At 33.3% G+C, this 15,384-nt stretch overlaps 1 protein-coding gene across 2 annotated transcripts in view; it reads right to left on the bottom strand.

Annotated features, from left to right (window-relative positions):
• Positions 1-14,592, bottom strand: part of LOC124369772 (glutamyl aminopeptidase-like) — a 106,197-nt gene extending 91,605 nt beyond the window's left edge. Inside the window, exon 1 of one of the 2 annotated variants that reach the window (XM_046827857.1) lies at positions 14,432-14,592. Coding sequence is in view for 1 of the 2 variants with exons in the window: in XM_046827856.1 (XP_046683812.1) it covers positions 1,212-1,213 (2 nt within the window). In the remaining variant the exon portion in view is untranslated. Of the gene's footprint in view, positions 1-1,211; positions 1,335-14,431 lie in introns of those variants that run through there. The other variant, XM_046827856.1, reaches the window with a different exon arrangement.
• Between the last annotated feature and the right edge of the window lie 792 nt (positions 14,593-15,384).

Raw genomic sequence — 15,384 nt, 5'->3', positions numbered from 1 at the left:
CAACAATAATTTGAAGACAAAGTTAAAAGATATAAAGAGGAAAATCACACTGTTTGAAGACGTAGTTAAAAGATATTAAGAGGAAAATCACACCGTGTAGAGTATGGATATTGGCTGACAGTCACAGTCGTGGATGTGAGACTATACTGCAGGATAGTGTTGGGCTAAACGACTTGTCGACTACCAGTTTATTCGACTAGTACCCAAAGTAGTAGGTTGATTTGATTAGTCGTAGTTTGAACCACTAGTTGTTAGTAATGAGTTACATTGCGTTTTCAATATACTGTAGTGTTTTGCTAAAGCCTATAATAATTGAAACATTGACGACTAGTAAATTTAGTCGACTGATGACTAATTATTTATACATTAAAGTAAAGATGTAAATTTGTTCATTTGCTAGTTATGAAAATCTTCAGTCTACTCCTTTTATCATTTGCTACTTGTTAGGCAATTAAAAAAGGACTGGTGTTGCTATCATACTATATGTACGTTTTTGCAAGCAATAAATATCTGAAATTACATTTTTTTTAATTTCTCACAATAGGAGAAAGGTTTTTTATCAATCAGCTAAAGGTAGTTCCAAATAGTGTTGAACTATAAGAGCAATTCCGACTAATGACTGGAATTATCACTGGCAACAGTAGACTTTTTTCATGTCAAGACAAGAAAAACTAGTCGACTAGTCTAGTCGATGTTTGAATGTAGTCGGTTATAAAAGGTAGTCAACAGTCCCATCACTACTGCAGGACTAGCTAGGGCACCAGTTTGATATCTCAAATGCTGTAAATTCAAGTGTGTGGTGAGGATAATTATAACTACTCTTACAGAGGACTTCACCATGGAAGACTGTGTTATCATTACAGGAGGAAATAAGTATATTGGTTGATGTATAAGGTATTTTAATGTACAAAGTGTTTTATTAATTTATTGTGAATAATACAGATATTATTATTCCAATTGTTTCTTGCATTGTGGTATACATATGCTGAACACAAATATTGTGAAGTATAAGAAAGTAAGAAACTAATATTTTAAAACTATCTAAGGAAAATGAAAACATGATGGTGGTATACATTAAACTTAAATTCAACGTAATGGACAATATTAGCTATGGTAATATCTAGGCTTACAACATCTAGGCTTATCTAGATAAAATTGTATTGTATTTAGATTAACTGATTTAGTGGTAAAAATTAAATTTAATAACTTACATTTTTATTCTGATGTAAAAAGTGTGTTCACAAATTCAATGGATTTTTAAAGAAATTTCAAACTTTAATGGACAAAGAACAATCAGTGTTTTAAGTGGCTGAAGTAATATATATATACTACAACGGATTATCTTCTAGTATCAAGTGTCACTTCTTCAACAGATATGATAGCTTTATATCAATGGCTAAGGTGATATATATATACATATATATATATATGGCAACTGTGATCTCAATATATGACGTTGAAAAACCCCTTCCACCTAATCACTTGAATATTTTCAGCAGAGCTTGTTAACAACTAAACACTTAACAATGACTAAAGCGGAATCTGTGTGTCATCATTGGTCTCAACATATTAAGTTGAAACATCCTGTCTATATAATTACTTCATTGAACATTCTAGGTAGTTAAGTACCATACTAATAGCAAAACTGGAATCTGAATGTCGGTGGTGATCTCAATACAACATTGGAACACCCCTTCAATCTAATCACTGAAAATCACATTCTTGATACCGTCCTTAACAACTAATAGCAAAACTTGAATCTGTATGTTAGTGGTGATTATCATTTTCCTTTAATCACTTCACTGAACTTTGCTTTAATTCTCGATAGTGACTTGTAACAATCATGTACTTTAGTAATTAGTTAAAGTAATAGTAATTTATTTTAACAAATATTACTGTGCCTATAAATATACCCAATTAAAAATGTTATAAAAGTAATTTAACAAGACCTTATGGACTTTCAAATTATGACTCATTCAACTGTTTAACTGATTAAAAGTTTCAAATCATTATATATTGTTCAACCAACTATAAACTTGTCAAATGATTGCAAACTATTTTTTCAGCTGGATACACACTCTTCATCTGACTATAAACTGTTTAACTGGATAAAAACCCTTATAACTTTTGAATATGGGATAATTTACATGTCCAATCCTCTCCTGCCATTTCAGGCTTACCAAATAACTCGTAACTGAACTGCATAAACCATAAAGATAAATAATTGAGTATTAATAAAACATAGTGTGCAAAGTATACTTATTAAAAGTGTTACCTCTTTGTTTCTCCAACCTAGTTTCTGCAATTTGACAACAATGGGTATTTCCAGTTTAATCTCACTATGGTTGACAAAGTGTTCAGTGGGCACAAAATATCCCATTTTTGTGCTTATTTTGATATGGCTCTGTGTTAAGACAAATAGGAATAACTTTTCAGTCTGGTAAAGATAAGTCTGCTATTCCTATCTTATAAAAACTCTAAATGTTAAAATGTTGCTTTTTGCCATCGTTTATCATGAAAACTTAGGTTAAGACGTAAGCCTGAGTTAACATAAGCATTTGTTTTAAAAGATGTTGAACAAATCCTAGGCAACTTTGTAGTTATACATTATTACCAACATCCATTCCTAACCCTGCTTGCCATTTTAGTCTTCCAGAATGACTTGGGCAATGTAATAATGTTTATGAGACGTAATATTATATATAACGTAGCTGTGGTGGGAATAGTTGACGCAAAACTAAAGTTGAGTACCTTCCATTTCACCTTCCACTTAGTGCAGCGACTGAAATAGTATTCTGTCACAGACTTGAATCCTAGAATCCAGAGACAAAGTCTGTCTGAAGAGAGCTAGGAAAAGTTGGTGACAAAGAAATTAAAAAAGAACTCTTTGCATCGTTTCAACATCAGACTTTATTGTGAGCAAATTTCATAGCTTAGCTTTTTCCCCCACCTATTCAAGTGAAGACCATGAGTACTGAAGTGGAATCTCTTAAACTGATCTAAATCAATCAGATGAGCTTGTTCTATCCGAATTACCAACTTTTTTATACAGGGTGATTCATGAAGATATGCCGAAACTGTGGGAGCTCGTTCTACATGTAAAAATAATAAAAAAAGTTTATATAAACATGGGTCTGGAAATGCTTCGTTAGCGAGTCCTTCTTCTATGGGGCGGTCCATTGCCATGCACTTAAGCCTCAAGGGCACCCCGGAAGCACACCATGAGGCTTACCAGTCTATGATTTCAGCATTTTAGGTTCCAAAAACCGCCGAAAACTACTAATCAGGTCCTCCTGGGGAAATTCTCCACCCTTGTCCAAACTACGAAAGATGGCATACCGCTCCCTTGCTAGTTACAGCTAACGAAAGATTTTGCCACCAGATAGCCAGATTTCAGCTCACCATGTAAAACGAGGTCTTCCTGAAATTCTGGAAAGGTATGTTAAAGGATGAATTCTTACGTTTTTTTGACCTGATAAATTGAATGAAGTAAGTCTCAGAACTGTAAGTTAAGTAGTTTTTGAGAAAACCAGTGTCAAATGCATAAAAATGGAGTGAAAAACATTTTTTTAATCTTTGGGCAACAATAACTTTATAATTTCACCAAGAAACATGTTAATTTTTGTAATAAAACTTGTAGAAAATTTTATTCTGAACATCCAACTAACTTTTTTCCAGGTGTCAAGTTTTTGACAGCATCAGATTTCAGATACTGCACTAATAAGCTGAAGGTGGAGCTGAACTTAATGTTAGTATGACATGTTACTTTTGTTGAGGAGACGTGCATAATATCCTCAGGGGTTTTAATGGTTAAAACTTGCTATTAATTGGCAGAATGGTCTACGGCAGGTCTAGTTAAGGATTTGGTGTGATAGAAACTTGCTGTCTGGATGCAGTACTTCCACTTTGACAAGCCTAGTAAAAATATTTTATGTGTATGTGATGTGAATGGATTTTCTTGTTAACTAGCAGTAAAGCCATTTAGAACTCTTTAGCTGGTGACTTTAAAATAACATACTAACTCAAAATTATCATTAAGCTTTTTCATTATCTGGCCAGACAAACATACATTGGAAACTGCAAAGGCTTTGATAAAACTCCTTATTGACTGCCTGGAAAGTAATTTGGTAAACTTGGTTGGTTAATTTTGAGCCTACAATATTCCAATATCGGTTGTAAAGCACAGACATGTTCTGATTGTTTTAAGGAAATTAGTACACTTTTGATTTGGCTTTAGGCTCCAACTATGTACCAGCAAGGTAGCACTAATAGAAAGAGTTATGTGCTTACCATCATAAAGATTATCACTCTAAAGATCAAGTATTTAAAATATGTCTATATGCTTTGTAAAATTTTAATTTTAAACCACACTTCTCCAAAAGGAAAAGTACATTGAAAGAACATTTAGCCTAGGTGATAGCTATTAGAAGGCAGCAATATTCAATAAGAATATTGTAGTCAGGCACTTGTAGTCATATTTAACTTTATAAAATGTTATTTTACATTCACAATATTTTCAGTAATTGGTTATGTGCAAGTATTATAGTATTAGAGCAAGTCAAATGAATTTTGGAAGTACAAGATTATGTGATGTATTACATACCAAAAACATTATACCTATTTTTCGATAATGTGAATGTTGCACAATATTGAAAAATTCTTAGCTCAACAGAAAACACACAATGTGTTGTAACAAAGGATTATGTACTTGTTTACAAGCCCTTTGATATGAGAATTAAGAGTGATTGTGAAAAATAAATTGTTGAGAACTCTACTTAATACAAGTTTTATTTTGGTTCGTAGTAACTTACTACTCTAAATTAGATTTAAATTTACAGCAGAGATTTTAGTCCTAGATATTCAAACAAACAATAATATTACTGGGAGTTAGTATAATTTATTGTATATATTAACTATACAAATATTTTTGTTGATAAAATTATTCATACAGCTAAATTTACAAACTGGTTTTTATATTTAATTAGTCCAAACATTGTATTGTATCTATTGTATTCAATACGATTATCTAATAAAATGCTATGTTTATTACATTTTTATTAATTTTTTAATTAATTATTAAATACATTTATAATGGTGATTTTATGCATAGCATACAGTAATTCTGTGATACTATTTCAGTACACAAAATATGCACTAATTGAATAAAGAAAATTTTAATTTGAGTTCAATACTGAAGTTAAATTTAAAATTACAATGTAACAAAATTTACAAAAAACAGCAGTAAACAGATTTTTAGCAAGTTCGTAATGTTCTAATTATGATTAAGGGCTTTTAAATTTTTACTGTACTTTAATAGTGATGATTCTAAACAACTATTGAAAACAGATTCAAAATAATTTTGCTTTAATCTACTCATAAGAGAAATAACAACAATGTATTTTTATCAGTAAAATGGCCTTAGAGAAGTCGGAGCAGTTAAAGAAACTACACAAAAAGATAAATATTTTAAATAATATTAGAAAGTGCTGGTGCCCCAAATTGTCCATTTTCATCACTGAGACATCATCAACATTAAAATAACAGCTTTATGTGCTTTACTCATCAAAGAGAATGATGAGGAAAATTAATCTCAGTTAAAATCATGTTGTCTGCCACTTATGAGAGTCACCAGTTTTTTATATCTATAATACCAAATAGGCTTTCTATGGAAATAATAATTTTGGGACACCCAGGATAATAAAGTAGTTTTTGAAAGTTTTATATATATATATATATGTGTGTGTGTGTGTGTGTGTGTGTGTGTGTGTGTGTGTGTGTGTCCGTCCAATTGAGTCTGAGAATTTAAGCATTGGTAATGACCTAACTAACAAAGATTTTTCTAATTTGGTATTTGGCTGTAGTTAGTGAATATCCTGATGGATAGATACACAGAATAGTAAGCAATTAACATATACAGGGGCGCATATGTCAGTTTCCCATAAATTGGGATGTTTTGTTTCCATAGGTTGGCAGCAACACGAGTAAGTTCTTTGCTGTCTGTTATAGTTAATGGCTAGTGTAAAGTGACGCTCTTTGCATCTGTTATTTGTTTGTGTGTGTTTTTAAAATGTTCACAACCCAACAACGAGTTCAAATACTTCAGCTGTGGTGGAAGCATAATAAAAATACTGCTATAATAATTGAAGAATTTAGTGGTAAATATCCAGGTGTATCAATACCCACTTGACAATATATGTGGAAGTTAAATTAGAAATTTGAAAACACAGGAAACGTTTTAAATACCCCGAAATGTGGCCGTCCATGATCAATTTGCAATGAAGAAAACCTGCAGACAGTTGTTCAAGTTTTTGTAGCCAGTCCTGGTAAATCGACTCATAAGGCATCTGCTGAACTAGAAATATCAAGAAGAAGCGTGCAAAAAATGTTAAAGCAATTAAAATTTAAGCCACACCGTCCATATTTATTCCAAGCGCGTCACGAGGCAATTGGAATTCCGTGAGACAAAAATTATCTGCTCAGAGGCTGATCCAAATTTCTTGTGATCAATTTTGCGGTCTGATGATGCATGTTTTAAACTAAATGGACGTGTTAATCTGCATAACTGTGTGTACTGGTCAGATGTAAATCCTCATAATGTAATCCAAGCAAAACTCAATGTGCCTGGTGTTATGGTATGGGGAGGTATTTCGAGTACTGCACTGATTGGTCCTTATTTTCTTCAAGGAAATGTTAACTCTGAAAGTTACTTATGGTTGCTGCAAGAAGTAGTAGCGAAAACCCTGTTTTGAGTGAGAAAGTCCTCTTTAAAGCAAGGTCGATCAGCATCTCAAAAAACCTCAAATCTCAGAACCAACTATCCAGCCTCAATTTAGATTTAAATATCTATAGGAGGAATTTTTAAAATAAACTCCATGACCTTTAATGGTTTACTTCTCATTATTACTACCGACACTCAGATACATGACAAGTTTTATACTCAGTTGACCACTATCCTTACACTTCTTTTGAGGAAGGTGAGCAAAAAGGAGCTGTGAAAGTCGTGATGGCCTTATGATACTATAGTGTACTCTGTGACCTATCTATTTTGCTTCTTATGTTATCTGACCAGTTCATTGTTTCTATTCAGTATTATTCCAAGATATTTAAGTCACTCTGACTAATGAAGCTAATCATTAAAGAGCCTTGGTATGTAAAAACCATCTATCTATCCTCTATTCATTGAAGATAACTGAAAAGTTCTATGTTATCTGGAATGACAGAAGATTTTTCCTCTATATTTTGTCCACCCATTCAATGTCACCTTATATAACAGCAGCAACTGTTAAAGCAAATCTGCCATTCCCCAAGATACAGTAATTGTCTCCATATACACTGGCATGTTCTCCTCTTGGATAATTGGATCTTTAAGGATTATAACTACCGAGAACAATGAAGAGGTGACAAAGCTTCTACTAAGTGCAGCCTGCAATGATGCTTTCATTCTTATAATAGATTAACAAATCTATCTAACCAAGTTTCTATTAACACCTCTCTAAAATTTAACTAAAAATTTAATGAAGACTTTGTCAAAGGTATTCTCTATGTATATGAACACACTAATATGGACTACCACAGTTCATATATTTAAAGTTGAATAAAAATAATGCTAAAGAGTGATAACAATATTTTGATTCTGTGAGAAGGCAGGGAATTAAGGGCCCCTGATCTCTCACTCTTTGTAAATACATTTGAAGTGGAGAGAAAACAAAATTATCACATATCTTTTCCACTGTTTCACATAAATCGTATCTGGATACATATTTAAAGAAAATAACTTATAAAATCTTTAAAGGAATTTTTGAAATATAACGTATCACTTCTGGTTGTGATGTACCTGATTCAAGATTGGGAGATAATTGTGTACCTGAGATAGGAAAATAGGATTATATCTGAAACAAGAATGATGAAGTAGAGACTAATCTTACAGTACCTGACATGAGTGATGTGAACTTACTAAAAATTGTGCAACTGCTTAAGCTCAATGCATTTTAAGGCTGAGTGTATTTCTAAATACATTCTATATATAAAAAGTAATAAAAAGACTAAATAATAAAGTTGTAAGAAGTAATTTTATATGGCATCATAAAAAAACACATAGAATTAGTTGAAATTGCACTAGGTTAAGTTTTTTCCACTTGCATAGTATAATATTAAACTGTAATGGGACGTGATGTTTAAAAAAATATTTAGTCTTTGATGAAAATATCAATTCTATGATCGTCTGACACAAAGAGGTGAATTAAAAAATATGTAAGAATTGTGTTGCTAGTCTCATGGATGTTCAGATTTATATGTAATTTGACATAATACTGAGTGTTCTTAAGTTCTCACCTACCCTCTCAACTTTTGAATGAGTATAGGATGAAATTTTTATGAGAGTTACCTGAGAAGGTATCCAATTAGTTAAAAAAAATAAGTAAACATTAAAAACTTTTTTATATAATTTCTTAAATTTTTTCCAATTTTTTTAAAGGCAGTTTAAAATTTTTGTTTAACCATTTCTCATAATGTTCTACACTTTGATGTGTCTAAGTGAAAGAACTGTGCTATCTCTGAGAAAACCCAGTTTTCAACTCCTTTAGTCATCATCTGTGGTAAAGCGCTTGCCACTAAGAAACCTCTTTGGGTAGGATAATAAGTGAAAATTGCTCTATATTAAGGTTAGACTGTGTAGTGGATGACTAATCTATTCCCATCCAAAAGATCTGTTCAGATTTTGAGTTTAACTGGCAAAATGGGAATAATTTCATAATTATTGTAGAAATGTTATTGTAAAACATTTGTCGTTGTTTTCCTATCAGTAAGGTACTAAGTTTACAATTTAGTGCTCAGGTAATAAATAATTAACAGTAAAATACATTTGTGATAACATAATAAATATAATTATGGTAAGTGTTTTTTAAGTACGTACTGTTTTGAAATTCCATTGCTGCAGCACTGCAGTCCATGTCCCACGTTTTCACACTATCATCGATTGTGTTTACACTGTTTATGGGTATTTAAAGTGAGAATCCTGCTAACTGTACAATTATCTGTTTTCTTAGTGCTAAAGGTGTTAAAACAGTTAAAATTGATCATCAGAATTGTAAGGTGCACGGAAAAAACATGAGCGATGGAATGACATGAAAATGAGTAGAAGCTCTAAAAAATTAACAAAATAATGGTCATGATGAAAAATGGAGTGGACAACCTCAGTGATCACTGAAGATTTTGTGCATAATTTCTTCGTTATAAAAGGAGTTTCTTCAAGTTACAAGAAGTTTTCTGTATCAAACATTTTAACTATTGAAAAATAATTATTTTGCTGAATGACAATGTCTCTCTAATAACATGAATTTATTCCATGGCCGGTGGCGCAGTGTAGTGGGTACGGCGGTTATCGCAAGATAACCAGATCAAGCAACGCCGAGCGTGGCTGCTGCTTGGACAGGTGACCGCTGAGCGATCCTGTCCTTGCAAGCGGCCCGCCTGCCCGGCCATTGGTGGTGGTTCGGAAGTCACCTTTAAGCCGTTGGTCCCCAGGTTAAGTGTTAGAGAGGGCTTCTTAGCCCTAACTTCGCCTGGTAAAATAAGACATTCTTTACTTTTTACTTTTACTTTTTACTTTAATTTACAATGTAATGTCCTAACCACTAGACAATCACGACCACTTTCTCTCTTTATGTGGAACCTAGTTGCGGATGACCTGCTTGTGTCTTTAAACAACAGTGGAGTCTTTGCACAGGGGTATGCAGATGACGTGCATTACAAGTTCAACACAACAGTCACAGAACTGACCAATGCTGCTCTGAACATGGTGGGAAACTGGTTGTTAGTGTCAACCCCACCAAGGCTGCCATGGTTTCCTTTACAAGAAAGCATCAGTTGGAGTGTATTGGTCAATTCTTATTGAGAGGCTCTTCTATTGAGATAAAGTCTGAGGTGAAGTACCTGGGTGTCATTCTTGATAGGGTCCTGAACTGGGGACCCCATCTGAGAAAGTGTCATCTCCAGAGGGAAATGGTCTTTGATGCAATGCAGATGTGTGATAGGTGGGTCTTGGAGACTTCAACCGTGATGTTTGTATTGACTTTGTGTTTCCGAGGTTAGACCTGGATTAATATTTGGGGCTGTTGTCTGTGACCAAAAACGGAGGCCAGAATGGCAGTAGCTAGTCTGGCTAACATCTAAAGGATGGCTTGCCCTGCTATCACTGGAGCCTTTCCAGCTGCACTAGGCGTGGCTCTAGACTGCTGTCTCAACCTTGCGCCCCTGGACATTTGGGCTAAACACAGGAGGTGTGCCTACTGTCTTCAGCAGACAAAGCTTTGGTCAACCTTGGGCTACAACAGGGGCCACTGCAAAATTAGTATGCTGATTCAGGGAAATGCTCTGCACATGATCTCTGACCAGATGTTTCAAAGGTTTTTCTTCAACAAACCCTTCAGGATTGTCATACCTTCTAGGGAGGCTTCGTCAGAGAGAAGAATTGGCCCTTGCCAATTTAAGATCAGTGTCCAACATGACGGGACCTCAACCATACTGTGGTATTTCTAGGTATGAATTCTTTGGGGCTGTCTCAAAGTGGGTTCATGCTGAACATAAGAGAAGATGAAGGCTGCATTTGGGTCTGAGAATGAGCAGAATGGTTCTACGGTCGCCTTCCCCAGGGTGGCGTTTCACCTTCTCTCCTTAAATAGATCAGTGTCTGGGGTTGTGGATCTAATAACAGGACACGTTCACCTGAGGAAGCATCTTCACAGAGTTGGCATTCTTCAGGAGGATCCGCTCTGTAGAATGTGTGACGAATAGGAGGAAACTGCCAAACACCTACTTTTTGAATGTCCTGCAATAGCAAGGGAGCACTGTGCCATCTTTAGTAGTTTGGACAAAAGTGGAAAATTCCCCAAGAAGACCTGATTGGTTGTTTTCAGCAGTTTGTAGAGTTGCTGAAACTGTAAACTGGTTGGTCATGGTATACTTCCGGGGTGTGCAAAGGCCCTTGAGGCTTAAGTATATGGCAATAGGCCGCCCCTTAGAAGAAGAAGAACACGAATTCAAGATCTCGTCACAACATTTGGCTGGGAAAAATGTTATAATCTTCCATACAGCCCAAATCCAGTGCCCAGTGACTACCCTGTGATGTTGCAACTGAAGAAGCATCTTGAAGGTCGACGCTGCTATGTCAACAACCTCAAAATGATCATGTTGCAGTCACTGTTAAATCAGGTGGCAACTTCTATTGAGTTGGTATACAAAAGGTTGTTTTTCAGTATGGTGAGTGCCTTAATATTTGTGGCAATTGTGTAGAATAGTAAATAAATGTGTGGAATGTCATATAAAAATTGAACTGTTACAAAAATTTCACTTTTTATATATCTACCCGGTACTTACTTAAAAGACACACCTCTTACTTGTCCTATGAAGAAGTTAAAATCAACTTACTTTGAGTAAGCAGAATGCAATTTTGAGACACAGTTTTCATTAAGTGTTTATATCAGAAGACAATAATACCAGGCTGTCTTATCACTTATCAGAGGGTTATATAACATTTCAATGTCTATTTTCTGGTTTTCATTTCCTGTATTGATTTCGAGTCATTAATCTGAGTTTTAAGCTTCTGAAACTAAACTACGCACTACACATGTACGTTTCTTAATTTAATTCAATGTGACCTCCCAATGTTAACAACAGTAATGGAATTCCAGGCCTTTAAAATTCAATTCAACAATACTACTTTTGAACTAAATATATGTAAATTCCTTTACAAATTCTTGAATATAAGAGGACTAAAATACAGTTTTAGAGCTAGATATTTTTCAAAGTGTTCTAATACATTAAAATATATCACTCAGAAGCATTATTAAAAATAATTAATGTAAGAATTAACAGTCTTAAAAATGTTTTTATTGTGTTTAAAAGTTCTTTAAGGGTTGAGTTGCAAATGTAAAATACCACATAAAGAAGCTATTAGGCCATTAATTATAATGTACTTGTATTTTATTTATGACAAGTGTTTTTGTTTTAGTTGTAAGGTGAACAACAAATTGTATTTCTTCCTCATTAAGTAAACTCTAGTTATAAATTGGCATAGTGTTAGTGAAGCCTATCACTCATGGAGCTGAAAAATTTTCATTTGTCTGACTGTCCGTGCTATATCTCGACAAACAATTAACTTATAGATATCAAATTGTGTATGAAGCTTCATTTCTACATGATGAACATAGAGCTCGATGACGGTGCATGTCACTCCACGTGTGGTTGAGAGTTACAAGTATGTTTACATTAGTCTTATGGGTAACCAAGATGGTAACTAGAAAATATTTATAAACAAAAGTGTGTACAATTATACAAGATTTTAACATGTAGCAGTTTTATTCATAGAGTAAGATAAACAAAATAATAGAGGGAAAGCTGATGTTAAAAATCTGTGACAAAATTTGATTTCAGCGCTCTCTTGTATTTTGATAACCTCCCTAGCTTACCGGAACTTTTATTATTTGAACACTACTATGAAACCTAACTTAATAAACAAAAATGTAAATGTACTATGTGACAAGATATTCCAAAAAATTTCATCCATAGACAAGTAGTTTTGGATGAAACTCCTTTCCACATAGACAAGAAAGTGTGCTATGATGGTGCATTTTCTACCATGGAATTTGGCTGAGCGTAATTTTTGCATCAATTCTTTTCTGTATGATTGTATGTCTTTCCATCTACCTACAGGACATCACAAAATAAAATGAGTTACATATCTGAAATTTTGCGGGCAACCTCAGCAAAGCCTGATAGGCGACACATGGTGTGGCGTACTCCTACCACGTACTAAATTTACTGACTTTTATTGTATACCTTAATCAATGGCATTGAAAGTGAAGCAAGAAACTATTCTAAGTGTTTGGAATATTTCATAAAACAGCCAAACAAAATCTATCATATCTGGCGATTATAACTGTGTTTTTAAATGTACTTTTACTTGCTGAATCCAAAACCAAGTCAAAATCGACCCATTGCTTTTCAGTTATTCAGAAAACCTTAATTTCAACAGTATTTTTAGTTTTGTAAAGAACTGGCATTATGAAAATGTAAAATCTGACAAGATTAGAATTTAGTGGTTTGAAATAATTAAAACATACATGAGTCTGGTCATCGGATTTGAAATTTTATTCTTTTTATGGATAATCCTCACCACATAAAGAAAAAATTCAGATCTGATGAGTAGGCCATATTTTGTAAGTACTTTGAATTACTGAATCTGAATCCACTATTAGAATTTGTCCATTGCATCTGTCTTTAAAATAACTCAAGAATATAAAAATTTGTCTAAACATTGGAGATTTTTTAAACCAGATCTGTTGAGCCAATGATTGGAATACAAAATTTAGCATATTAAAATATATCCAAATATAAGGGACAAAGTCTCCCCTTTTTGTATAGCTGTTAAGTATTAATTTCACTCGGAATTAATTTTATTTTTAATCTGTCTATCCTAATGGGTTATTGGTGCCAACTTCATATGGAGTGATGGGGCCTGAGCTATGATTATTGGGGTGCCAATACTTTGTCTGAACACAGCTAACCTACCAGCAGTTGATACAAAACCCCGCCCTCTTGATCAGGTTAGGCCATGTGCTTTTGTCATCCGTTCAGTTAATGTGATTCACTCATCTATTTCTCATATAGCTTATGTGATTGTTAGTAAGGCTTAATAAATATTGCTGTAATTATTTCAATCTAAAATAATCAGTTTTTTACAATTCAGAAGTATTTACCAAAATAACCTAGTTTAGAAATAACTCCTTATTTGTTTATCGACTCCCGGTCCGTCATCATGCAGTTCTCTTATACTATGGATCAATTTTATGGGGGTGAAATCAGATAAAATAGAACTTTCTAAAACTCATGACTCACCATATAGTTGGATTGAATGGAGTTTGACTGATTAAAAAGTTATTTGAAACATTTATAAGGAGGCTGAAGGTAAAGAAGGGTTTAATAACATTTAGCACAAAAAAGATTTTACATCCGTTGGGTTCTTCGATTGGAGAAATGCACTGGAAAGGTTTCGTGCTCACATAAAAAAATAGCACGAAACCTATTTACCTATTAGCACAAAATAGCTATTTTTAGTCACGGTCATAAAAAAATATATTCAAAATTGTATTCAAACAAAATGTGAGAGTATTATTGGATGAATAAGTTAAGGGAATAAAAGGTGCACCTTCTATAAAGATGTGCATCTTTACAACAGTAAAAATTTTTTGTCGTCACATAGTCATTACTCAGTACTTTTTACCATGAACATGATATTTAAGTCATAGTTTTTAGCTTCAGAGTGTGTAAAATAATTAGATAAGTGTTTACTTTTAATGTAAGCAGTTTAAGTGAAGCATAAACTTCACTTTCTGCCAGCAGAGGTTAAATTAACTAAATTATTAAAACTACTTACTCTTACAGTTGTCAGAAGTACATGTTCTAAACACTGATTTACTACTGAATATCAATTACAAAACATATTGTACAACATTGAAGTATTTTTCTTCAGCAAATTTGGATTTTCAATAAACTATTAGTCAGCAGTGCAAACTTGTTCTTGGAAACTGTGGTATTTCCTGTTTCTGCAGGATTTTGTTACAAAGTCCACGAACTCAAGTGCAATTCACTTGGGACAGTTACCTTATCAATCAGTTGTGTCAAAGGTTCAGCTACCAGCTATCTCAGAACCTTTGTGATTAATTGCTGGACTGAATAGTCAATTTAGCAGGGAAGTTGCTGTACAGCATATGCATAAATAATAATAAAAATATACTGCAATAATATATTTCCTTTCTATATTTATTCCTTTATTTTTAGAATTTTTACCAAAGATAAATTGAAATTTAGTTAATTTTATTTCATTACTCTTTTAGCTTATATTTTAAGTGACAAACCTTTATTGTATTTACAATAAACTATAAATAACATAATTTATTTCCATGGATTAAAAAATTAAATTTTATATTAAAAAGAGTGATTACCAGGGGCGGATCCAGAGAAAACTTTAGGAGGGAACACAGACACCCCCCAGGAGATGAGATTCCGGGGGCTCTTTTAAGTTCAATGGAGGCATTTTGAAATTTTAAACTCATTGCAATAGGGTTTTCAAGCTTTCAATTATCCAAAATCATGTTTCATAAACTATTTAAAAAGTGTACAATCATAATTTTAAAATTAACGTTTCATCTAATTTTATAATAATACTATTAGTATAGTACTGTCATCTACATCTGTCCAAAGGATGGGAGCATTGTACTGCTTTTGCATAAAGATAGAGGAACTACAGTTTAAAGATTTGTTACAATTTTATTTAAATACAAATAAGCCTTGTCATTATTGTCGTATTAAACTAAAAATTACTAAAAT

This window comes from Homalodisca vitripennis, chromosome X (genome assembly GCF_021130785.1).
Source record: "Homalodisca vitripennis isolate AUS2020 chromosome X, UT_GWSS_2.1, whole genome shotgun sequence".
Taxonomy (NCBI): Eukaryota; Metazoa; Arthropoda; class Insecta; order Hemiptera; family Cicadellidae; genus Homalodisca; species Homalodisca vitripennis.
This window is presented reverse-complemented; position numbering and strand designations above follow the sequence as displayed.